This window comes from Schistocerca gregaria, chromosome 3, assembly GCF_023897955.1.
Source record: "Schistocerca gregaria isolate iqSchGreg1 chromosome 3, iqSchGreg1.2, whole genome shotgun sequence".
Lineage (NCBI taxonomy): Eukaryota > Metazoa > Arthropoda > Insecta > Orthoptera > Acrididae > Schistocerca > Schistocerca gregaria.
Window position 1 is genome coordinate 369,375,448 of NC_064922.1, and position 27,585 is coordinate 369,403,032.

Here is a 27,585-nt window from a genome sequence, read left to right on the forward strand (position 1 = left end):
ACGTTGGGATAGGGGAAGGAAGTGTTCGCAAAATACTGAAAGTGTTGGCGTTAAAAAAGGTTTGTGCCAGGTGGGTTCCCAGGATGTTGACAGTGGCTCACAAAGAAACAAGAAAAACGGTATGCAGCAAACTCTTGGAACAGTACGAGAATGGTGGAGATGAATTTCTTGGAAGAATTGTGACAGGTGATGAAACATGGCTCCATCATTTTTCACCAGAGACGAAGAGGCAATCAATGGAGTGTCATCATGCAAATTCACCCAAGGAAAAAAAAAAAAAAAATCAAAACCGCACCTTCTGCTGGAAAAGTTATGGCTACGATGTTTTTCGATTCCGAAGGACTCTTGATTGTGGACATCATGCCAAGTGGAACCACCATAAATTCTGATGCATATGTGACGACACTGAAGAAACTTCAAGCTCGACTGAGTCGTGTTTGACCACATCGGCAAAAGCAGGATGTTTTGCTGTTGCACGACAATGCACGGCCACATGTCAGTCAAAAAACCATGGAAGCGATCACAAAATTGTGATGGATAACACTGAAACACCCGCCTTACACTCCTGACCTGGCTCCATGTGACTATCATCCCTTTGGGAAACTGAAAGACTCTCTTCGCGGAACAAGGTTTGAAGATGATGACTTCCTTGTGCACGCTGTCAAACAGTGGCTCCAACAGGTTGGTCCAGAATTTTACCGTGCGGGTGAACAGGCGCTGGTTCCAAGATGGTGTAAGGCAGTTGAGAGGGATGGAAATTATGTGGAAAAATGAAAATATTGTTCCTAAAGGATGTATCTGCACACTGTAAAACTTTCAAACATGTAAAATAAAGGATGGATTAAAAAAAAATAGTGTGCATTTCTTTTGGAGTGACCCTCGTATTTAAGTTTAAATGATCCAGTTTAATTTTAAATTATCTATATATTGTACTACAAAAATTTGATGTTCGATTTCCTGTTTATTTCTTCCATGACATCATTTGTAATGTTGTACATGATTCTCCCTGAAGTAAAGCTTTTATTGAAGCCAAATACAGAACCAGTCAACCAGTTTTTCTCAGAAAAATAGGCCAGTTTCATCAAGGCGTAATTTCTCACATTTGTTTGAAAAGTGGAAGGAATAAGATGGATTTGCAATGAGGAGCAATTGGTAGATATGAATTGCATTAATACCCAAGTCATTCTTTCAGGATCTCCACGGTTAGTCTTTGACTGATTACAAACACACGTCAATGAGTCTTTTATCCCGTCAGTACAAAACAGTTAAACTACGCTGCAGTCTTTGTAGGTAAAACCTTCATGGCCTTTCAGTAATCAAATGATAATGTAATCTCTATACTACTTATATATTTCCGTGCACCTACTGTAATAACTTCTTTTCCCATAAAACCTATACCAGAAGTGATATTACTGAACCTTGCACTTCACACATTTACGTATTATTTACGAAAATAAAGTACTGTATCATTTCTGCCACTCTCCTAATACACTTTTCAGTCACATTAATGTGACCACCTGTGAAAAGCCCGAATAACCACCTTTTGCTGTGCGGTCCGACTCGAGACTTGCAGGAAGAGTCAGTGAGGTTCTGGCGGCTGGTCCCGGCGGAGGTTCGATTCCTGCCTCGGGCATGGGTGTGTGTGCTTGTCCTTAGGATAATTTAGGTTAAGCTTAGGGACTGATTACCTTAGCAGTCCCATAAGATTTTACACACATTTGAGGGTCTGGAAGGAGCCATGGCCACTCGACTGCCATGGTCAGTTGCGCTAGGTTTCTCCGTTGAGGGTCCATGTTGTTTACAGTCAGATGGAGTTGGTCCCACGGATTCTGGAGTGGATTTTAATCCTGGGAGTTTGGTGCCCAAGTGAGTACGATAAACTCATTCTGGTGTTTGAATCACGTATGTACACTGCGAGCTGTGCGACACGATGCATTGCCCTGTCGGTAGATGCCATCCTGCCTCGGAAATACAAAGTGCGTGTAGGGGCTGAGTTGGTCCCCAAGGTTAGATGAATACTTGTGTTCATCCACTGTGCCTTCCAGAATGACGAGATCACCTAGGCCAGTGATGGGCAAACTCATTAATCCAAATAGTCAAAAATATCAATTTAAAAATTACTCAAATTTCTTTTGAGAGCCAAATTTTTTAACTTAAACTATATATGTAACTACATTGTTAGTTAGGGCACTTCCTAAGTTTGCCTGTGCTAAAAACATCCTCATTCTTCTTGTGATACTTTCGCAGGGATCGACCTCTCTTAACTCTCCAGTCTGTACTCATATACTAGTTTTTTCCGTAATAGTTATAAGTTACAGGAATAAGTAATCCACTAATGGGTGTAATCGTGAAGAATAAATAAATGAAAATACTTGATTTGCATATTTCGTTTCGTTCATCCTCTGTATATGACCAAACTAATTCAACATACTTTTCTAAATACCCGACAGTACATCTTCATCCCCTCCATAATGCTGTCTAACGTTAACTAAATAAACGTTAAGTATTAAGTCTTAATTAAACTATAGGTATGTTGAATAAAACTTCATATCACATTTAACTACTATGTTCTTTATAGATAAAATTAAATAATGACATACTGACAAACACTAGTGTGAACAGTGGTCTTTCATCACCTTGAAAGTTTCGGTAAGCCAAATTTCTGTGTAGTTTATTAATTCACCCTTGACAAGTTTCATGCTTGAAAATGATTGTTCACGTGAATATGTAGACACGAATAAGGAAAAACAGTAAACCCTAGTTTTTTTTGTGAGCTGATTATATGCATCAGGAGTGCTATTCCAGGCACGGCCACCGACATTCAAAAATTTCTGTGGGTGTCTATCAATGGTAGAATGTAGTATATTGTTTACTAGGGAGTCTCGATCTTTTTTAAAATGATCTCTTTTCATTTATAATGTTTTATGAGCACTGCCTGTGTCATAAAGATGTGTTTGGTCCTATAATTTACTGGATAAATCCTTCTGGCATTCATTTTGAAGAATGACTATGAGATTGTGAATCTTTTCATCGGAAGCAGAATTTATAAATTTTGGGAAAATAATTTTGAAGAAATGGTTAACATTATGCATACCCTCATTTTTGCTCTTTTACTTGGCTACAATGATGTCCAAACAGCCATTAAAATGTTCCGTACTTTGCCAAAGATTTAGCTGATGACATTGGTTCCAAAAAATTGTGTCGGTAGCAAGAAAAATTATCAGCTGCATCTGAAAAAGAGAATACGCTTTATCAAGCTCTACATTTTCCGATTGTATAATTTCAGTTGCTAAATTGCCAAGCTTTGACTGCAGTGATATCTGAAAAATAAATTCACATTTCTGTAATTGGTATTTCAAAACAACAGCATGTTCCTATTTCCCTGTACTTAGATGTCAATATTATTTTTTACGGAGCCTTAAGTAGCCTAATAGACATAAGCATAACGAAGGGCTTATACAGACTGGTATCTCGAAGACATCTTCATTGTCTTCTTGTAGCGACTGAAACACCTCTAAGCGCTTTGGTGAATGTCTTACAAATGATATTAATTCACGAAGAAAGTCTCGCACATAACTAAGGCCTTGCATCGCATCTTGTACTACCACATTCAGGTTATGCGCCGAGCAATGAGCAAATATAGCTCTCGGATCCAACTGAGTAATCCTACTTTGCAATCCGACCACGTCAGTATTTCATGTCAAGGGACAAACGTCTTGTGACTTCCTGACGACTTCAAACAATGTCCTAGAACTTGTTGAAGCTACTTTATAGAAGCCCATAAAAACTTCAACTTGAAGATTTCCATCGACATATCTGAAACATTTGCATAGTTGTTCCTTCACTAATATATAGGAGTCTCATCTACAATAAAAGAAAAATATAGTGCCTCCTTAATACATTTCACAATGTTTTGCTGTATATTGGACACTGTCGATACAATTTCATTCGAGATATCGTGAGAAACCCACTTATATGAAGTTCGCTGCAACCAAGATAGGGGCATATTCTGCTCTAAGTAGCAGCAACTGATGAACATTTGATGCTTCATGGGTGTGACGACGAATTGCTGTTCCTTGCTGACGTGAAAACTGGGGGGACGTTATTATCATTGAAACCGCCTTGCGTGCATTTACTCGTCTTCTAATTTATATGTTGTTTCGTCGTTGCCAGAGCAGTCACGGACGAACGGTGAAGTGTACATTTGTCATGAACTCCGAAACCTTCAATTGCCTTTTGCCAATTGTCGCGTAATTCCCCACCGCACACCCGTTTTTACTTTGTATGTAGTTTTTATGGCATAAAATTTTAATTAATTTTATATTGCTTATTGTTGCGAGCATGACAGATGAGCTACGATTCTCACTATTAGTTTCTGCAGTTGAAAATATTTTAACTTTATGCACTTTTACCTATTTTGTGGGGATACGCACAACACTGAAAGATTTCCTGCTGTGGACGTACGATCTTTAATTTGCAAACTATTTTTATATAACGCTGATCTGGCTTGTTAGATATGGAACATGGTATCATTACTGTAACTAATTATGGAATAAAAAATGCCCTTCGCTACTTTCATCTCTTCGATGTACAGAAAATTACTCTTAATAACCTGTACGGAAGTTACAGTATGTTATGTTCACTAAACGTAAAAACAGCAGTGGATTTTTTAAAAAAAAACATATGAACACTATTAAATGCCACGACTAACATGAGAGCATGAAACTAAAAAAAAATGAAATTTGATTTTTGTTATTAGCCAGAACAGGTTTTGCACAGCAGTCTTTGATCACATACAAGTAAAATTTTATCACTCATGAATTATTTACGTAACTGATAACATAACAGTATCTGCCCATGTCCACCTGAAAATGACATAATAAAATCCACAATTTCCCTCTGAAGTCTCCAGGAAGCTGAAAGAGATCATTTTAATGTACCGTTACCTGGCCACTATATTGCGGGAAAGCTGCTTTCATTTAATTTCATTTGAATTTGCCGCGGCAGCGGTCCGCGATCGCTGCACGGCTCTGCGTCATGAACAATTCCTAATATCCTGAAAACTGCTAAGAATGTGGAATGATATCTTGGGCAAGCTAGCAATAAATTATTACAGGTAATAATTTTAACAATTTCTATATTCAAAACATCAGCATAACTTGAACGTACATACCTTTTATAAATATCAGCCTCCAATGGCGTCTCTCTCGATCAAAGGACAAACGAAGGCAAACTAAGCATTCAAGCGAGCGTCACGGGCTCTTAAAACTGTAACGGCTACAAGAAGACAGAGAGAGTAATGTTTTAACCTCCACTATTTATAGGCAATTTAATATGCATCTTTGTTATCTCTTTGAATGATATTGTCTGCTTCGATACATACAATCGCCGACCACAGACGTTATTTGTGAAATATAAATACATAAATATTGCACAAACAAAAAAATGAAAAATTGTTATTTCTTTTTATACATAATCTACAATCATTGAAACAGTACTGAAATAACAATAATACAGATAAATGTTTATTTTTTATTATTATTTTTTGTATATTCTAACGATTTTGTAAATGTCTTGCCAGGAGACGTCACACAATGGAAAAATCCATTCAGCACTTGCCGACGGAAGAACTATACTGGAATCAAAAGCGTTTTTACACACATTACAGAACACTTTGTCCAATCCTTTGTCGTAATAAATCCAGAGAAATGCGATTTTTTCCATCCTTCGTGGTACGGAGTGCCTGACGGTTTCTGCATACTTCTTGCGGATGTACTACATGACATGGCAGAAGATACAATCGCGGGTCCCTTGTGTTTTGCCTGAACCTGCTTTTAACTATTGTCGGTGTTAGTAATATCCACATATGATGACGACGACAAACGTACGACGAATTTATCCATAGCGAATAGGAAACTGTTAGAATTTGAAAGTATGTATAGAAACAATACTCAGTATTGCGTTTCAGCATTCCACACTCGTCCAGCAATCGCGCAGCGTTTGAAAACCGCGAAAATTATTGCCTGGCGAATAGTTTTTGCCCCACGCATCCCGTCAGTAGTCCCTCTTCTTTGTACTAGCTACCAATGCGGTAAAACCCCTTGTCTACAATATCAGCTTCCGCGTCCTTCAAAGCCATTGTCTCAACAATTACGTGGAAGCAGTTTCACTGAAATCTTAGCTATTGAGGTAGTCTGCAACAATCGGCTTCCTTGTATCTCGGATTATCCAGTATTATTGCTCAATATTGGCAAACAAATATTTAAAAACAATTGTTGACGAATGGCGTGGGCATATTGTACCGTGTTATTTGCAAGGAAACATGAAAGCTTGGTAAAGGCAAGTGAGAAATATTTATTTTATTTTTATCTAACTGAAAATTTTGCGGATGCGGCACACACTCAAGATGATGTATGTGGGTGCTCGATTCCCGGCCCACCCACGTAGTCGCCGCATGATTCTAAGTGTTAAAAATTAACATATATTTCTTTCCTACGTCTTTCAAAGCAGACCACTTGTGCTCTATATTGAGTTCACATTTGCGTTTCTTCAATATTTCTAAACCAGTACGAAGAAGTTAAAATTTCGAGCTCCACAATTTTTTATTTTTAGTTCAGCAATTGTATTTCCCAGTCACCAATGCCCGTAATAAAGGAATAAAAACTTATTGCTGTTGCAGTAGCGTTACGAGGTCTTTTTCTTAAAAAACAAATGCTAAAGTCTCTTTGCTATTTCTGTATTTCTGAAACCTGTTGAGAAAATAGCCCCTCATTTTTAAAAAGTGATGTTTTGCAATAGCAAATGAGACTATCTGAATTACTTTGTCGTCGATGTTTCAACAGGCTTGGAAAGCGAATCAAAGTTTGTCTTTCAAAATCTTGAGTAAAAAGAAATAATTTGTTTAGGAATGAAGTAACCTCTGACATCGAAAAAATTGTTTCGTCCCTTCGTAGTTTACGATTAAGGTAATTTAGATGAAACGTCACGTCTACCATGAAATTAAGTTTTTGGATACACTGATCGTTCGTTTTTTCTGGATGGTGAGCAGACTTCTCAAGAAGAAATGCTTTAATTTCTGTTAATAAGGGAGCGAAACGTTTCAAAATGTTTCCTTTTGACAACCAAATTACTTTGTTATGCAGCAAAAGATCGAGATAGGCCTACTCACTCTCCATTACAACTGAAAATTCATTAAAATACCTATGACTTAGTCATTAAGTTATAATGGAGTTTATATTTTATTAATCACGAATTCCATAATTTTCCAAATTTCTTCTGCTGATATCGGCCCAAAAAGAGCTTCTTGAGGAATGAGGCAGGCAATTGTGTGTATCTTTTGTTTAATATTTTTATTTAAAAATAGCATCACAACCTTTTCTTTTACGCAGGTAATGCCTTCCGCGCGGTCTGTTGAAATGAATACAGTTTCATCGAATGGGCTGTGATATTTTTCAGTGCAATCAGTTACAGCATTTATTATATCCTCTTCATGTGTTACACTCTTGAGCGGCAATAATCCTAAAAGTTGTTCTTTCTTAAATGTAGATTGAATAAGAAGCGAAACTTTCACTGTAATACTTGTGTCACAAGGCTCACGAACTACTATTTATAGAGCTGAAAGCGATTTAAGATCTTGCTGGTTGGTTACATTTGAAGACATTTTGGCTCCACCATCTTTCATAGTTTTAGCAGGCAGTACTAACTCTAATATTTTTAGAATATCAGCGTTGTCCCTAAAATCGCAGAATTGCTTATACGAAGGGACTTAAAAAAAGTAATTGGCACATTATTAATGGAGGCCAAGTAACATTTATTTAACGCTGCACTACGCTGCAGAGTGGTACAGGTTCGTCACACTATTTTTGGACATAGTCACCAAGTCTCTCTAAAAAACGGCCGTAACGTTTTACCAATCGTTCAGTTTTTCGACGATAGAAATTCGTCCCGTGGTCACAGAGCTATTCGACAGATGCTGTTTGATCCCTGAACGTAGGAAAATCTGCAGTTACTGCGACTCGATTCCTGGATTTAATAGACGTTGTCGTCTGTGGTCGTCGTCGTTGACCTTCCTTTCCGATCAGCATCATCCACATCTGTGCGGCCTTGGTGAAATCGTTGGCACCATTTCACTGGACGCGACACTGCATTTAGTTGATATAGTGCCAGAATTTCACGGAGATCGGTGTGCAACTTAGACGTTTCGCCCACAGGAATTGTACTGTCACCATAGCACACTCTGACGCATCTTATACCTGTACCGCAGCAGAACTGTGTCCTCAGGAAGCATAAAGAAAGTGGGATCACATGTCCATTTCCCTGTTATTTCTAGCCCCATAAAATAGGGCATCAAAAAATGTATCCCCTTTTTTAATAATGAAGCAGAATCGACAAAATCGTATAAGTAGAGAGAAGACTAACTAGAACATGCATAAATAAAAAACATCGAAAAGATGGACAGTGGCGGATAGTGACAAATGAAGTGATGCAGAGTGAAGTGGCCCTATGACAGGTACTATATGGAAAAATAGGATCTCTCTAATTTTTTTTTGTCTCATTACAAGGGCACTAGAAACCAGATTACAAAGAAAAATTATAGAGAAAGTTTGGAACATGAAGCAACAAGTAAGCTGAATAAAGGAAATCCTGGGGGGATAAGAAAGAACTAAAATTAACCATGGACGATTTGCAAAACAAAACAGAAAATTTAAAGGAACTCACATAAAACTAAGATTTAAACCAAAAATAAACCAAGAACGAACAGTAAAAAGGGGCATTTGCAGATGACGAATGACATAAAAGATCAGAACAAATGAAAAGATGCTGGGCAATTCTGAAAGAAAACCAATTGATGAAGATATCCAGGAAATCATTGACAGAAGTAGTCCAACGAGGATGTAAAAGAAGCAGTAGAAAGAGGAGTAGAAGAAGAAGAAGAAGAAGAAGAAGAAGAAGAAGAAGAAGAAGAAGAATGAAGCCACTAACAGATAACAATGCTAATTCTTACAGTGATGACAAAAATACATATTTTGTTTGCAGCTAATGGAAATTATTTAGGCCTAGGTAACCTTATGCGTCGAGTAGGTACTTTTGTCATCCACATGGGATGTACAGATAACCATTGCACAATGAAACTACTGTTGCCTGGCTCACTCAATTCTTGGATAAATCATGCAATGCCCCCCACCCCCACCCCCGCCCCACCCTGAAGCATGGAGACTGAATGAAATTTGCTGGTCTCTAAATTTGCAGAATGGCAATGAATGAAGAGAAAAGTGCCACTGGTTGAAGAACCTACCAGGGGTGGCAAAGCCCTTTGGACAGAAGCAAGTGGAATTGCCAGCAGCAGGGGTGCAGATTTTTACTACAATTGTAATATCTTTTGCAGGTACATGCAATCAGAAGTGAAACATTGTAGAATATGACACAAAGATAGGACTCGATAACGTGTGTAGGTGTGTTATCTTTCTGGAAATGTAAGTGATCACACACACTTGAGAAGAGCCACAATGTATGGCCCAAAGACTCACATATGGCTTGCGAGCTCCAGTTTCCCAACTGCTGACCCAGGGAATGCCACAAAACATTCCCCAGAGCATAACGTTTCCTTCTCCAGCCAGGACCCTGCCAACAAGTGTTGCAAGGTGTTTCCTTTCGGATCTTTCACCTCATTGGGCGTCCATTTGTAGTACTTGCTGCAAAGTGCAGCCTTTGTTGCCGATGAAAAGCAGTCAGTGTGGTACGTGAACCAGGTGTCTGCTGTGGAGGCCTATATGCAGGAATGTTTGCTATTGGTAGTCCCTTTGTTCATCTGGGTGGTCAGTTTCCCAACAGTTGCATGCTGTTCACCCATACACGTCTCAAAAGCAGTCATTCACCCCTGTCATCTATGGCCTGTGGTGTACCACAGTTGCCTCAGTGCGACTTTTGGATAGCACCATTTTTCCATGTACCTTAACCACAGCGGCAAGCATACGGTTTACAAATCTAACCATTTTGGAAATGCTTCCACCCTTGGCCTAACAGCCAATGATAATGCCCTTTTGGACATCAGATAAATCGCTCCATTTCTGCATAAGGACGATGACTGCACTGTTTTCTGCATTCCCCCATACGTACTATATATCCCCCATCTTGCGAGTACTGCCACCCAAATCTGTGAATGGTTGTTGCACGCTGATGTCGATTATAGGTGGTGGTCACAGTAATGTGACTGGACCCTGTACTAGTATAACGCATGTGACTTTTTTCCTTAATGCTTTCCTTTCCAGTCTAATAGGCATTTTTTGACCCTTATGGAAGTGAAACGTGGATGATAAATAGTTTAGACAATAGAATAGAAGCTTTTGAAATGAGGTGCTACAGAAGAATGCTGAAGATTGGATGGGTAGGTCACATAACTAATGAGGAGGTATTGAATAGAATTGGGGAGAAGAGAAATTTGTGGCACAACTTGACTAGAAGAAGGGATCGGTTGGTAGAACATGTTCTGAGGCATCTCGAAGGATCACAAATTTAGTATTGGAGGACAGTGTGGAGGATAAAAATCGTAGAGGGAGACTAAGACATGAATACACTAAGCAGATTCTGAAGGATGTAGGTTGCAGTAGGTACCAGGAGACAAAGAAGCTTGCACATGATAGAGTAGCATGGAGAGCTGCATCAAACCAGTCTCTAGACTGAAGGTGACAACAACATTTTCAGAATGCTCTGGCTTTGTTTGTCTGTGTGTTGTTGTTCACTATGTAGTAATAGACATCTCTGGTATAGAGAAGAAACTGAAGGAGTTGAAAACAAATAAGTAGCCAGGTCTGGATGGCATTCCAATTGGGTTTTACAAAGACTACTCTACATTGTGTATCTCTCACGCATCACAAAGTTCCCAAGTGACTAGAAAAAAGCCATTTGGCTCCTGTTATAGGAAGAGTAAAAGAAAGACCCACAAAATTACAGACCAATATCTTTAACATCACACAGTCATATTGATTAAATGTGTAGGTGTAACGTTTGAAAAGCGATATGAAGTGGAACGGCATGTAAGAATTGTAGTAGGGAAGGTGAATGGTGGTCAGCTTCGGTTTATTGGGATAATGTTAGGAAAGTGTGGTTCATCTGAGAAGGGGACTACATATAGAACATTTGTATGACATATTCTTGAGTGCTGATCAGTTGTGTGGTATCCGTACCAGACCAGATAAAAGAAGATATTGGAGCAATTAAGATGTGGGCTGCTAGATTTGTTACCAGCATGTTCGAGCAACATGCAAGTATTACAGAAATGCTTCATGAACTCAAATGGGAATCTGCTTTCCTTCTCATCCTGTCTGATAAGTCTTCCCTGACCCAGGGTTCTGGGTGTCTTTCCTTAATTCTACCCTTTTCCTAAACTTCTCCAGTCCTATTCATTCTCACCTCTTCTGCCAGGAGGAGGAGTCACTGGCTCTGAAAGGTTGTGTATGTAAAACATTTTTTTATATGTGTGTTCTCCTACTGCTGCTTCATGAGTATATTTCTTTATCCATCCAATTGCATTTTATTGTCAAAAATTGATTATTTTCATAGTTATGGAAGCTTAGTGATTTCATCTTCACCACAGATACCCCCAGAAAACTTTTTTAATGACACAGGAAAGCATTTAGTATTACAGTACCTTTATTGTCCCATTTGTTGGTGTAGAGAAAAATGTGCCTTTTTAATTCATTTTCTGTGAGTTCTCCCGAGTCCACATTTTGTACCAGCATCTCACATTTTGTACACCCACAATGAAGTTTTGGACTTAACATAAAGACTTTGAAAAATGTACTTCCTATCGAAATACCACAATCAATGGAAAGCAATGAGCTAGAACATACATGATTATGGTTACACATAACTTCACGAGATAAAAGTGACAGTTCCACTGCTGAAACTTCATTGTCTGTAGAAGAATATTGTACACTAAAAAAAAATTTGCAATCCATTTACTTTTGGAACGTGATACAAAAGAAAGTTTATCTTACTCTCTTGATATATTCTTTTTCATGGGCCCAATACTTTCACTTTTTGCTGAAAAAGGGGGTTGGGGGGGCAGGAAACACTATACAGATTATCATCACTTTGTCATTACATTTAGCTAACCATCTCTTGAACTGTTTATGCTCTGACCATTCATTAAGGTCTCTGCACATTCTTTTTTTTTTCCATCACTACATTCACAGCAACTGCTATTTGTGTTTTCACTTAATCTTCTGAGCATTGTAAATATAAACTGGACTCCACAAAACACTGAACTCACCATACTATTAACAACATTTTGCTTTTAAGAAACAGTGAAGGAATGAAAGATTTCAATAATCCTTTTAATTGACCACTCCATAAATACCACTGCTTACTCGACACTGTTATGAAAACGAAGCAGTGAAACAGTTGATTTTCAAACCCATTCGCCTGTTACTAATTTGTATTTTACACATATTGGCCTTTGTTAACAAAAATAAGATGTTAAACAAAATAATATGAAATTAAAAATTATGCATCATGATATTAAAAAAAACTAAAACTGTAAAATTAAACCAAAAAAGTAGGGATTTGAGAGTGTCCCATCATATTCCTCTTGGGACATGGGACAGTTATAGAAAACTAGGGACAATCATCACAAAATTCGGACCAGTCGCAACCCTAACTTGTGTACAACCATTGCATATAGAAATATTTTTAGGTTCTGCATGATATATTTCATTTTATGTTTATAAGTGTTTATAGTGTGTTGATAATAACAAAGAAGTGATTCACTTGGTAAATGTATCTTTGTATTGGATTTACAGCTCAGAAACATAATACAAGTTGTCTTCATTAGAAAAAACCGTAACAGTGGTGTCGCAACCTGCACAGGAGTTATCACATAATGACAATAGACGTTTGAGAATTGCGCCAGCAGATTGAACTAATTTTCAGCTAGGCTGTGGCGCGAGTTGTCAAAGTTAAATTTTTAGTGAAAGACAATATTGAGTGATTTATGATGCTACGTATTTGTCAAAGTAGTTTGTCGTATTGAACATCTTTGATAAATGTTTGATATTTTAAGTGCTGAGTATTAAGTCTAAGTAATTTGATGTAATGAATATTTATTCATGAAAGATACCATTTATTATTTGTTAATGTATGATATGTGACCAAAATTGTTTTGTTAATGAAAAATATACTGTAAAAGATGATGAAATTACAATGAAATCCAGACCTTTAGCTGCTTACAGGCGAAAATATCAGTGGGGACAGCTGAAGATGTGTGCCCCGACCAGACTTGAACCCGGGATCTGCTGCTTACATGGCAGGCGCTCTATCCATTTGAGCCACCAAGGACACAAGAGGATAGTGCGGCTGCAGGGATTTCTCTGTAGCACACTCCCCATGAGGTCTGGATTTCATTGTAATTTCATTATTTGAGAGCTGCAAGCTCACCAATGGTATGTGTTCTTTCAGACATGTCTGAAAGAACATATACCATATTCATATAGATAATGCTTACCAGTCAATGATCTTCTTCAGTGCGGATGCACTCACATTGCCTGAACTCTTATGGGAATCAGTAGATTGACTGCCGTGAGTAATGAGTATAGTGGGCAGGGGCACTACAAATGCAGTATGTGGATAGTAAGCTGAAAATGTCGCTCTCATGGGGAGCGTGCCAGAGACAAGTCCCTGTAGTCACACTATTCTCTGTGTTGTTGGTGGCTCAGGCGGATAGAGTGCCTGCCATGTAAGCAGGAGATCCCGGGTTCAAGTCCCGGTTGGGAGGCACATTTTCAACTGTCCCCGTCAATATTTATCAATGCCTGTAAGCAGCTAAAGGTCTGGATTTCATTGTAATTTCACTCTTTGAGAACCGCAAGATGACCAGTGGTATCTGTTCTTTCGGACATGCCCTAATGAACAGATACCATCCTCATATATGTAAAAGATCATGGTTGTGACCTGTTTACTAATGGAGAAATCAGTGAATGTTCATTTTTGATAGTACATCTAAAAATTCCCTATGAACTTAGATTCAAAGTAGTCAAATGTAGCTTCAGGATTTTTAGTTGCTGATGCAGAACAATGTAGGAAATAACCAAGTTAAATTGAAACATTCATCTTACAGTGATATATTTTTTTGTAAAGGTTGCTGTAGTGAGTAATATATTATGCAGTGATTGCTTGAGATTACACAGTTTCTTGTTAACATTATTTGCTTGCCGTATTTGCACTACGAATTCTCCATTCATTTCAGGTGTTTTCCGGCCGAAGGTTGGTCGCACCTTTGTCTTGACATTGGCAATGGGTATACTGTTTGGATTCAGCTTTGCATATATATTACTTGCCACAAGCCGTGTGGCAGTGGGTGAATTGAGCCTTTATCCTGTTAGGTGAGTATGAGAAAACATTATTTTTGAAATGTATTGTGTGTGCATTTTCATTAACTTCTGGCTTGATGATGAAGAGACCTGTTACACATAATTTTAAGCTTCGTTACTCATATATCATATTCATGATGTCCTTCTGTATTGAGTTGGAGGACAAGTGTTATGTTTGCAATTTTTTCAGGGTTGTTACTTCCTATGCATAATTAACATTTTGCTTATGTCTCTGGCTAGATGCTGTTCCCTAAAATCATAGTGCTTGTGGATTTTTCAATATTTTCTGTCATGATTAGATTATGAGGTGGACTGCCCACCAATATTTTTATCTTCAGATACCATGAATTAGGTTACACTTTTGCAGTTAGGTTACCTTATAGATGCATTTTTGTTGTGTGTAAGAAATCAAATATAATATTCAATTAAACACCTGCATGATGTATCAAGAAACTACTGTCAAAGAGGGGAAGTGAAGATATTATTGTAGCATAAATTACTTACAATGAATAGATGTGTATGCCTTTGGTCAAAAGAGAAGCAGCTCTATAAATATCAGGAGCTCAGATGGAAAACCACTACTAAGCACAGAAGGGAAGGAAAGTGTAGGGGTCCATACAAGGAATTTAACTTGAAGGCAGTATTATAGAAAGGGAAGAGAACACATGAAGATGTGAAAGGGGAGAAGAATTTGACAGAACAGTGAAAGACCTATGTAGAAACAAAGCCGCTAGAGTAGATGACAGTTCCACAGAAATACTGATACCCTTTGGAGGGCCACCCATGACAAATCCATTCCATCTGGTGGGAAAGATGTATAAGACATGGGGATATATCCTCAGACTTCAATAAAAATGTTATAATTACAGTTACAAAGAAGTCAAGTGCTGACAAGCATGAATATTACTGAAGTGTCAGTTTAATAAGTTATGGTTGCTTACAGAAGAATGGAAAATGTGGCAGAAGCCAGCCTTGGAGAAGATCAGTTTGGGTTCCAGAGAAATGTAGGAACACACAAGGAAATACTAACTCTATGTCATAATCTTAGAAGGTAGTTCAAAGAAAAGAAAACTGTGTTTATACCATTTGTAGACTTAGCAAAAGCTTTTGATGATTTTGACTGGACTTTGAAATTTTGGGAGTAGCTGGAGTAAAATACAGGAAGTAAACGGTTATTTGCAACTCGAACTGAAAGCAGAGTTGAATGGTATGAAATGGTTGAGAAGGGATTGAGATAGGTTGTTAGACTATCCCTGAAGTTATTCAGTCTGTATGTGGATCATGCCATGAAGGAAACTAAAGAAAAATTTGGAGAAGGAATTAAAGTTCAGAGAGAAGAAATAAAAACCTCAAGGGTTGCCAGTGCCATCGCAATAATGTCAGATACAGCAAAGGACTTGGAAGAGCATTTGAGTAGAATGGACAGTGTCTTGAAAGGACATAAGATGAACAACACAAGCAAAATTTGAGTAATGACGTGTAGTTGAATTAAATCAGGCAATAAAGAAGGAGTTAGATTAGTATATGAAACACTAAAAGTAATAGTTGAGTTTTGCTATTTTGGCAGTAAAATAACTGATGTTACAAAACAGAAAAGATTTAAAATGGAGACTGGCAGTGGGAAGAAAAGAGGTTCTGGCAAAGAGTAATTTGCTAACATTTGAATGTAAATTTAAGTGTTAGGAAGCAGGTTACAAAAGATGACAACAGCCGGGAAAGCAGTTTGCTGATCCCCCATGCTCCTCCTTACTGATTCCAATGATGGCATTTCTGGGGGATAAAATGGCAGACAGTCAATGTTGATGGGCCCACTAGGACATGCAGATGGAATTTATGTTTTTCTTAGGAAGTCTTTTCTGAAGATATTTGTCTGGAGTGTAGCCTTGTCTGGGACTGGAAGTGTGCGATAAGCGGTTCAGACAAAAAGAAAATAAAAGCTTTTCTTATGTGGCAGTAGAGAAGAATGTTGAAGATAATGGTTAGATTGAATAACTATATGAAGATGTACAATTTCAAGGTAGGGAAGAAAAGAAATTTATGGCACAATGTGACTAAAAGAAGGGACCAGTTGATAGAACACAACTAATGAGGAAATACTCAGTGGAACTAGCGAGAAGAGAAATTTGTGGAACAACAACAATGACAACAACAACAACAACAACTCTGAGTAAAGTTAATAGTATGGAGTGTTTTAGGAACAATCTACCCATGGTGTTAGATTATACAGTCAGTGTATTGATTTATATGTGTCTATGTATAGGTTAATGATAGAATTTAAGAAAACTATAAGAGTGTAAATGTAATTCCCACATGAATGCAGATGAAAGTCCTTGGCTCAGCTGTGTTTTCCTCAGGTTAAAAATCAACTGTTTCACTGCTTCATTTCCAGAATAGTGTTGAACAGGCAGTTGTGTTTATGGGGTGAGCGAGTAAAAGAAGTACTGAAATGTTTTATTCCATCACTGTCCTTTAAGAGCAAATTGTTGTTAATAGTATAGTGATTTCAGGGTTTTCTGGAGTCCGTTCATATTTAAAATACTCAGTATATGAAGTAAAATGCAAATAGCAGTTGCCATGAGTGAAGTGATGACAGTTGTGACAGTTAGAATGCAACACAAAAGACAAAACTGAAAAGAATGCGCACATTCGTTACTGAATGGTCAGAGCATAAACAGTTCAAGTGGTGGTTAACTGAATGTAATGACAAAGGGATGGTAAACTGTATACGGTGTCCTGCTTTTTCTTTCCCCCAATAAAAAAGTGAGGGTATTGGGGCCATTGTAAAATATTCTTCTACAGACAATGAAGTTTCAGCAGTGGAACTGTCACTTTTATCTCATGAAGTTATGTGTAACTATAATAATGTGTGTTCTAGCTCTTTGCTTTCCATTGATTGCGGTTTTTCGAAAGGAAGTACAATTTTCAAAGCCTCAAAGTAAAATCCAGAACTTACTGTGGGTGTTCGAAATGTGAGGTGCTGGTACAAAATATGTTAGCTCCGCATTCGGTAGAACTCATAGAAAATGAATTAAAAAGGCACATATTTCTCTATATCAACAGATGGTACAAAGAAAGGTACAGTAAAATTATACACTTTCCTTGTTTGTCACTTAGTTACATTTTAGAGCAGAAGACTCTCTCCAACATTTATCTCTTCATTGAGCCATACTTGTTTCGTAGCTACAACTTCATTAGATGTGAAAGTAAGTGGGTGGTTAATATTATCAAATCTGATGTATATGGTAGATGCTTCAATGGTGAATAATTCCTCCCAATGTTTTCCTCCTTTTTTTCTCAGTCCAGGACCCCTTCCATGTATTTCTTCATCCAGTTGACTTAGATGACTTGTGTAGTCTTTGTCACTTATGTTACATTTTGCAAGATAAACAATAATCCATTTTGCATCTTGTAAACTGCCATACAACTGATCATATGCTGGCCACTTCTGCTTCAGACATAACATCCATAAGAAACAGGTTGTCTGCTCCACTATCGCATGCCCTCCACCACCGGAGACAGCGTGCAGTGTGGAAACATAACATGCCTGTTGACCCTCTGTCCTCTAGCTGACACCACTAGAGGTCCAACCTCACTCATACAGAGTGTGCATCAATGAAAGTGGCACTGCCATCACAGGGTTTACAACATATCCACTCTCACATACTCGCCTGCCGCCTGCTGCATATATAGAGGAACTGATCAACAGGAAGCAATTGGCAGTACACTATCTCATTCTTTTGGCCATGCTCCAGGCTTGATGTTGACCTCAAGGCCCATGATTCAGAGCTCACACCAACCGCACCAAGCTGATTCGCCAGTAGTTGCTTTCAGAGCTTTTGCCTTTCCAACACCGCCATTGCCTGATCCAGTACTCCAGAGGCCTCCACAGTTACCATCATGACCTACATCACTATGGACTAGTGCCTTGACCTAGGACAGGACATCATCGGGACCCGAACTGCAGCAGACTCTTTGCTACACCACATTACTGTATCAGTCAAATCCCTTTCAATTGTATTATTCATCAGAAGCTGCATTGTGTTAAACCTTCTTCTATCTGTGATATGTTAGTTACATGTCTCCCATTTATTGCATACAGCCTGACACTCAGGATGTGCAATGAGGATTAAGTTATATCATTATACCATCCAGTCTCTTCCACAATTGAGGGTTGCTTAGCATTTTGTGCCCTTAACTGCTCTGGGTTCCATATGGCAGCGCACGGGAGCCATTGCTCCCTCTCGTCTTTTGACAACTCTTCCACTGATCCTCTGGTAGAATTAGCACACAACATGTGGCTCCTACACCACTGTGGCCCCATCCAATTGTGGCCTTCCTTGGCCAAGTCTGATGCTGCCCCTGTGCTTCATGCTTTTGCCTTAGAGATGCAGCCATCACAGAAGAGTCGCAAAACTTACCTTCCCATAGCTCTGGGCCTCCTTACCAGTACTCCTTTGTCTGTGCTCCTGCACACATTACTTCCATTGACGGAATTCTGGGCTTTGCTACCAGCACTCCTCCTTCTGCTTTCCTACGCACACTGTGGGGACAACCTTCTCACCACTCCAGGGCTCTCTACCAGATGCTTCTTCATCTGTGCTCCTGTGGGTACCACAAACAGTGACGATCCTCCTACCACTCTGGGATTCCCTATGGCCCCCTCCTTCTGTGCTCTTGCACACATCATATATGCCAATGATCTTCCAACCACCCTGGACCTCTCTCTTTGCCCTACTTCTTCTGTGCTTGTGCACACATTCCACCAGTGATGACATTCCCGTAGACTTTCAAACAGCCCTACCTCATATTGTCCCCCCCCCCCCTCCCCCCTTGCCATCCTCCACATGATGTTGATAATAACTGTGGCTCCAGCTGTACCCCTCACTGCCCATGCCTCACATCTCCACCCTCTGGGTGCAGTTCCCTTTCCTTGCTGGTACCATCACCTCACCTACCACCCTCGACCTGCACCTTTCATTACTCCCACACATTGTGCCTTCCCCAAGTAATGGCTGACAGTGACACTGCATTTCATGCTATCATAGCATCCACAAACCTGCAGTTTTTGCTCTTGTTTCAATCAGTGTCCTTCACAGCCAAAGCTAGATCATCCACACCACCTGCAGCAACCACTTCACTACCTCAGATCTCAGATTCTAGGACAGGGTCATTGCCGCGACCTGCTCTTCACACCCTTAGGGTTCCCATGTTACTTTGGGGTCCACCAGTCCATGTGGGCACTCATTGGCTCCACTCTTCCTCATTCACTCTGCTACCTCCCACACAGGCTCTGTGGCGAGCATTAAATGGCTTCACCATCTTTCTCCTTAAGGGGAAAGGAATGTCATATACTTTGCCATAGACTAACCACTTCTGCTTCTAATAGAATGCCCAAAACCAGCAGATCGCCTGCTCCAGTACTGCAGGTTCTCCTCCACTGGAGACAGTCATGTGCTGAGCGGCACTAGTACACTGCATGTCAAGGAAGCATTATTGCAGACAAACCATAACACACTTGTTGACACACTGACCTGTACCAAGTGCCCACCAGGCAGACCAGCCTTGCTTTCAAGCAGCATGCACATTAGTAAGAGCATTCCTGCCATTTCAGGAATTACGTTGCATCAGAATCATGTGCACATAGAGTGCCAAGTGATGTTCTTCTGCCTGCAAATATGTTGCTCGACCACAAGTGGAGTGCAGCATACGTTCTAATAATCTGGACTCAATGCCCATCACTTGGAGCTCACACTAGCTGTGTCATGCCAATCAGCCAGTTTTCATTTTTGGAGTCCTCGCCTGTCTGATACTGGCTTTTCCTGGACTTGGCACCTCAGTAGCCATCGCAGTTACCATCACAAACAACATCATGATGGACTAGCTTCATGGCTTCTGTCACGACATCATCATGACCCATGTCACGATAGTGTCTCAGCTACGCTACATTACAAGATCAGGAAGATCTCTTCCAGTTGTATCATTCAGAAGCTTCATTATGTTAAACCTTGTTCTTTCTGTGCTGTGTTAATAAAGTTTGTCTTTTGTGCTACTTGGATCTTATAATTTATTGTGTGCAGTCTACCTCTCAGGACATTAAATAAACCCCTACACTTTTTGTCAGGCCCTTGGAATATGATTAGTACTTTGTTCCTACAATAAAGTGGTAAACCAATGACTCACACTCAGTAAGAAATTGGGAAGAAAAAGAAAATGTAGCTTTTTAATGACACAACTGTAGCTAGGCTTTTGCTCTTGGCCAGCATTCGATACATGTGGCACTCTTCTCACATGAAAGTTTCTTACAGTTAATGCGTGATGTAAAATGTGTTATATTCTTTTTTTCAACAGCTATCTCAAACACATTTACTCTCAGGTCAAGCAGTATCATTTCTTGCCCTTTCTTCGTGGATTCACCTTGGTTATAATTTTGGAACATATCTCACCTAGCTAGTAACAAGGTCATGTTTGAATTCAATTGTCCATTTCTTGATGTTTGAAAATTAAGGCGTCAACTACCTAGAAGCATTCAGTAGCAGTGGATGAGTATGTGTAGATGATAAATTGTTCAAAATAAAGAATTTCATTACGGTACAGTATTATATTGTCCACCTCTGCAGCTGCGTGGTCATCGTGACTGACTGCCATTAGGGATTTTTCCCTTGGTGGGAGTATTTGAACAGAGTGCACAAAACCTTGTGATGCCAGTTGAGGAGCTACTTGATGAGTGGTAGTGGAACCAGGTCTGCAAAATTTACAACAGCTAGGATAGGGGTGTACTGGCTCCCACTCCTCCATACCACATCAAAATGATGCCAATAGCAGAGGATGACAGGGCAGTTGGTCAGTCCCAGCGGATACATCTGTGGACAGAATTTCAGTGGTTATTTGAATGAAACGCACACGAGATGAAAGCTTCCAAGAACTGTATGAACAGAATAATTTATAGATGTACATTACTCTGCAAATGAACCAGACTTAAATAATCTCACTCGGATACCAGTGCTAAATTTATGTCATACCAAGACTCATCAGTAAGCATGTGAATGTACCAGAATGTAAGAGGAAATGACATACATTTTGCAGTTCATTATTAAGCGGTCAAAACAGGTTTGGGTGATTTGGAACAATACCTTTCTCTGTGCCCAATGCAATAAAATTATATTTTGCTAATGCCGTTAGAGACAATATGATGCAAGTGCAAGTTTGTTTAATGGAAGTAACAATCAGCAACGATAATTTCAATGGAAGTTAGGTGTTTTGGGTGAACAAGGCTTGGGGTTTACATATGCATTGTTGGTTTATATGTGGTCTGTATAATCACTTTTGAGACAGTGCTATTGCACTGAATTATGTTGTTGTTGTTGTTGTTGTTGTTTTTTGTTGTGATCTTCAGTCTGTAGATTGGTTTTGTGTAACTCTCCAGTCTTGTCTGTCCCATGCAAACCTCTTCAGCGCGGCATAATTACTGCAATGTGCATCCATTTGCCCCATGTACTGTATTCATGCATGTGTCTCTCTCTATAATGTTTACACTCTACGCTTCCATCTATTACCAAATTGCATATTCCTTGAAGCCTCAGGGTGTGTCCTATTAACTAATCCCTCCTTTTAGTCAACTTGTGCCATAAATTTATTTTCTTTACAATTCAGTCCAGTACCCCTTCATAGCTTATTGGATCTTCCCACATAAAATTCAGCATTTCACCACATTTCAGAAGCATCTATTCTTTTCTTGCTTGAAATGTTTGTCATTCTTGTTTCACTTCTGTACTAGACTCCAGTCCAGTCAAGTATCTTCAGATAAGACTTCCTAACACTTAAATTTATATTTGATGTTAACAAATTCATCTTCTTCAGAAATATTCTTTTTATTGCTAGTCTTTTATATCCTACTTCAGCCATCATCACTTCTTATGCTGCCCAAATAACAAAACTCATCTACTACTTTAGTCTCTCGAATTATTTCCCTCAGAATTTTATGATTTAATTTCACTACATTGCATTTCCTTGTTTTACCTTTCATTGATCATTATCTCGTATCCTCCTTTAAAGACACAGTCCATTCTGTTCAGCTGGCCTTACAAGTCCTTTGCTGTCTCTAACAGAAATACAATGTCATCAGCAAACCTTAAAGTTTATTTCTTCTCCATGAACTTTAATTTCGTCTCCAAATATCTCCATGCTTTACTCTAAAGCTTGCTCAGTGTACAGATGTAATGACATTGGGAATAGATTGGGATAATTACAACCCTTTCTCACTCTCTTCTCAACTACAGCTTCCCTTCCATGAACTTCAGCTCTTATAACCATAGTGCCATTTCCGTGAAAGTTATATGTGATCCTTCACTCCCTGTATTTTATCCCCGCTACTTTTAAAATTTTGAAGAATTTGTATAGTCAGCATTGTCGAAAGCTTTCTCTAAATCCACAAATGATACAAATGTTAGTGCCAACGGCCTTGCTGCTGTGGTAACACCAGTTTCTGTCAGATCACCAAAGTTATGTGCTACCAGGCTGGACTAGCAATTGGAGGGGTGACCATTCAGTATGCCAAGTGTTGTTGGCAAGTGGGGTGTACTCAGCCCTTGTGAAAGAAACTGAGGAGCTACTTGTTAGAGAAGTAGCGGCTGTGGTCTGGTAAACTGGCATACGGCTGGGAGATGAGTGTGCTGACCATATGCCCCTCCATAGCTGCATGACACAGTGGATGGTTGGTACCATTGGGCCTTCATGGCCTGTTTGGGCAGAGTTAGGTTAAGTTAAGTTATAAATTTTAGTTTTCCTTTCTTCAACCTATCTTCTAAGATACAGTGTGAAAGTGAGCACCACTTCTGGCATTTTATTCACCTTTAATCATAATAAAATTTCTATCTTCTGCTATTATTTGAGTTCACTTAATTCCCCCTCCTTCAGGTAATAATAAATTTTTATTTTATATGAGATTATGAATGTCCGACTTGAGCATTGACTAAGCTCACACTGAAATTAAAGGTTTTATATGAATTCACATTTTACATGTACACAGTCCAGTCACATTAATGTGACTGCCAACTATATTTATTTGACATCAGTGTGCAACACCACTCACAGATGGTGGGTGGCAACACTAGCAGTGGAGGGAATATAAAGCATGTCGGCAGGAGGGGGACCGGGGGGGGGGGGGGGGGGACACAGAAAAACAGTGCTGTCAGTGCTGCAATGCATCATTGGCCAATGGTGTAGACATTTCCAAAATGGCCAAGTCTGTAAACTACATGTCACTATTTAAGTGTACCATGCATGGCAATATGATGATCCAAATCCTCTGGCAAGGCACTTGTGGTACACCACAGGCCATAGGTGATAGGGGTGAATGGCAACTGCTGAGATGTGTACAGGTGAATAGACATGCAACTGTTGAGCAACTGACTGGGAATGAATCAAGGGGCTGCCAACATTGATCCCTCAATAACCATTCAGTAAATGTTACTACGTATGGGCCTCCATAGCAGGTGCTGGTTCATGCTCCCATGATGACTGTTGGTCATTGGGGATGAGAGCTGGAATTTGTGCGCTTATACCACAACCAGATGTCCACTGAGTGCTGACAGATGGCCTTTTCAGATGAATCATGTTTTATGATCCATTGGATAAATGGCCCTCCAGTAATCATCATAAAAGTCCAGGCCAAATGGGAGAGCATTATGGCCTTGGGACTGTTTTTGTGGCATTCCATGGGTTACTTCATCATTCTGGAAGGCACACTGGATCAACACAAGTATGTTTTTATCCTTTGATGCCATGTCCACCATATAAGCAGTTGTTTTTCCTCAGCACAAAGGCATTTATCAGCAGGAGAACACAATCTGTCACACAGCTCATAGAGTACATGCGGGATTCAAAGAGCACCAGGACGAATTTACCATACTCCGATTTAAGCCTAGTCAAGAATCTGTGGGACCACCTTGTTTGGGCTGTCTTTGCCATGGATCCTCAATCGAAAACTGTAGTGCAACTGGTCATGGCACTGGAGGTGACTTGGCTCCATAACTCTGTTGGTACCCTCCAGAACCTCACCGACTGTCTTCCTGTCCACACTGCATAAGGTGTTATTCAGGCTTTTGATAGTTGGTCACATTAATGAACTGGGCCGTTTATGTTATCGTTTTTGTTAACTAGCTCCTCCGTGGTTAAGCATAGAATATAGTATTCTGACATCCTCCGTGACACTCCATGAGTTATTACTAGCCACATACAGCACCTGCTGTGACGGAGTGATATCTGCTGGCGAAATCTATCCACTGCTCACTGCCCAAGGAGTACCTAAAACAAAAATAAAATACAAAACAAATATTTGAAATTACACAGGCTATTATCTACATACAAATAACTTTTAATTTTGAAACTATAACAAAACTACTTTTGTACATGCTTGCTCATGTATAGAAGTCAAGGGTACATAAAATTTTGCAACGCTAACTTTGTGATCAAATTGTGGAATTTAATTCACCCAAGTTCCATTCCTTCACAGATGCAGGATCAGTAATTACATCACATGCTCTTACATTTTTCTAGAATCCATACAGATCTTCCTCAAGGTCAGCTTCTACCAGTTTTTCCATTCTTTTGCAAATAATTTGCGTCAATATTTTGCAACCAGGGCTTATTCAAGTGATTGATTGGTAGTATTCACACCTGTCAACACTTGTCTTCTTTAGAATTAGATTCTGAAGTCTGAAGGTATTTATCCTGTCTCCTATATCTTCCACACTAAGTGGAATAGTTTTGTCATGACTAGCTCTCTCAAATATCTGAATTATTCTAAGCAAAAGTCATCTAATTGAGGTATCCTGCTTCCACTTAGATTTTTCAGAACTCTGTCAAATTATCATCGCAGCATTATATCTCTCCCATCTCATCTTCACTTACTTCCTCTTCTCTTTTTATAATATTGTTGTCACAGTTGTTTTCTTGTGTTGATGCTCTACATTTTCCCCAATCCTTTAGTTATCCTCTCTTTACTTAGTACTGGCGTACCCTCTGAGCAGTTGATATTTATACAGCTGATTCTCTTTTCTTCAAAGATAGCTCTTAATTTTCCTGTAGGTGACAGCTATCTCTCCGCTAGTCATGCATGCAACAGCCTTGCAATTGTCCTCTAGGCATTTCTGCTTAGCCATTTCGCACTTACCCATTTTGCACTTTCTGTCAATTTCGCTTTTGAAAAGTGTGTATTTCCCTTTGCCTTATTCATTTGCTGCATGTTATATATTCTTATTTTGTCACTTAAATTCAGCAATCTTCTGTGTTATCTAAGGATTTCTACTAGGCCTTGTCTTTTTTGCCTATGTGATCCTCTGTTGCATACACTATTTCATCTCCCAATACTTCACCTTCTCTTGTATTGCTTTCCCCAGTTCCAGGCAGTCACTCCTAATACTGCTCTGAAATTCTCGCTGTCTGCCGGTTTCTTAATTTCTCCAGGTCTCATGTCCTTAAATTTCTACATTTCCGTAATTTCTTCAGTTTAAATCTGCAGTTCATTACCAATAAATTAAGGTCACAGTAATTATTTGCCCTTCAAGGTATATAACAGTTTCAATTGAGGTTTTGAAGTCTTTATTCTACTTCTATAAAATCAATATAAAACCTTCTGCGATATCCAAGCCTTTGCCATGTATACAGCTTTCTGTTGTGGTTCTGAAACCAAGTGTTAGCAATGTTTAAATTATGCTCTGCAGAAAATACTACCTTGCGGTTTCCTGTTTTAGCCCCTTTCCCCAAATCATTTTCTCCTGATATTTTTCCTTGTCTTCAGTTTACCAATCGTGAGTTCCAGTCCCTTATCGTAATTAAGTTTTCCTTTCCTTTAACTGTCTTAATAATGTCTTTCACCCCTCCATACAGTCTTTAAGTCTCTTCTTGAACTGCAGAGCTAGTAGGCATATTAACTTGTGTTACCGTGGTGGATATTGGCTTCGTATCTGTCTAGACCACAATAATGTTTTCACTATACTGTACATAGTGACTTACCTGCATTCCTATTGTCTTATTCAATATTAATACCACTCTTGCATTTTGTGTTGATAACCCTGTACTGACCTGACCAGAAGATTTGTTCTTCCTGAAACTAAACTTCACTAATTCTTTGTATATCTATCTACAGTTTACACATTTCTCTTTTTAATTTCTGTGACTTACCTACCCGATTAAGGGATCTAGGTTACCATGCTTTGACTTGTATATTGTCATCAGTCTTTCTTTCATCAGTTGAAGATATCCTTCTGAGTGGTCTACAACTGTAGGTCCAAATGGAGGACTAGTTTAACTCTGTAATAATTTACTTGGGAGGACAAAAGCTGTACAGAGAGCTGCATGCCAATGGGAAAAAGAAAATAATGGCTGTGGTTCCAACTTGCCTTCAGCTGTTCACAGTACCAGCACAGCATACCATGTTGGCTAATTTTACAAGGACATCATCCAGACTGTTGCCCCTTCAACTGCTGGAAAGACTACTGCCCCTCTTAAGAAACCATGGGTTAGTCTGGCCTCTCCACAATCACCCCTCTGTTGTGATTGCACCTACGGCACATATATTTGTATTTTTCAAACACAAAAGCCACCCCACCTCAGCAAAGTCCATGGTTCATGGGGGAATTTTCCTGAATTTGTGAAATATCATGTTATCTATTATGCAATGAAAATGAATCCGTTGCACAAATGCTGCCTGGGTGAAGGCTTGGGCTACTGGCATGTCCTGGTCTTAAGAAGCTGCAGTGGGTGGTGGTTCTAGATCAGGACAAGGCCAGTGGTTGACCTCTCAAGAGACATTGTTGTGACATCTTGGGGGTAGATGTCTGTCTGATGCCCAAAGGTATCTGTAGATCAATATGACAATATTTAAAATTTATTGTCCACAGAGTACAACAGTTGGTATATTGATAGCACAAGTGGGAGAGGTGGCAACGTTCCACTGTGAAATGTGTGGGTCAGCACTTGATGCACAGTTGGGCAGCATGCTGACTCAGTTACATGAGGCTGGTGACATCACCTGTGTTAGTGGGCAGACACGTCCACACCAAGCAAGGCTGTTCTAGCTTCCCAGAGAAGCCAGGGTTCCCATGACCCTGTCATATATGTCTGTTGGCTCTTCTAGTAGCATGTGGAGCTGTGCAGAGAAGTGCCATGGCCACTAATCAGGTGAGAGAGACTGGTACTATCAGAATATGCCACAGGAATG

The 27,585-nt window shown here is 39.4% G+C and overlaps 1 protein-coding gene across 4 annotated transcripts in view; it reads left to right on the forward strand.

The window, feature by feature from the left end:
* The window catches only part of LOC126354265 (glycoprotein-N-acetylgalactosamine 3-beta-galactosyltransferase 1-like), a 339,265-nt gene that overhangs the window by 266,781 nt on the left and 44,899 nt on the right, over positions 1-27,585 (forward strand). For all 4 annotated transcript variants that reach the window (XM_050003793.1, XM_050003796.1, XM_050003792.1 and 1 more), the window contains exon 3: positions 14,243-14,378. In XM_050003793.1, the coding sequence (XP_049859750.1) occupies positions 14,243-14,378 (136 nt within the window). The remainder of the gene's footprint in view (positions 1-14,242; positions 14,379-27,585) is intronic.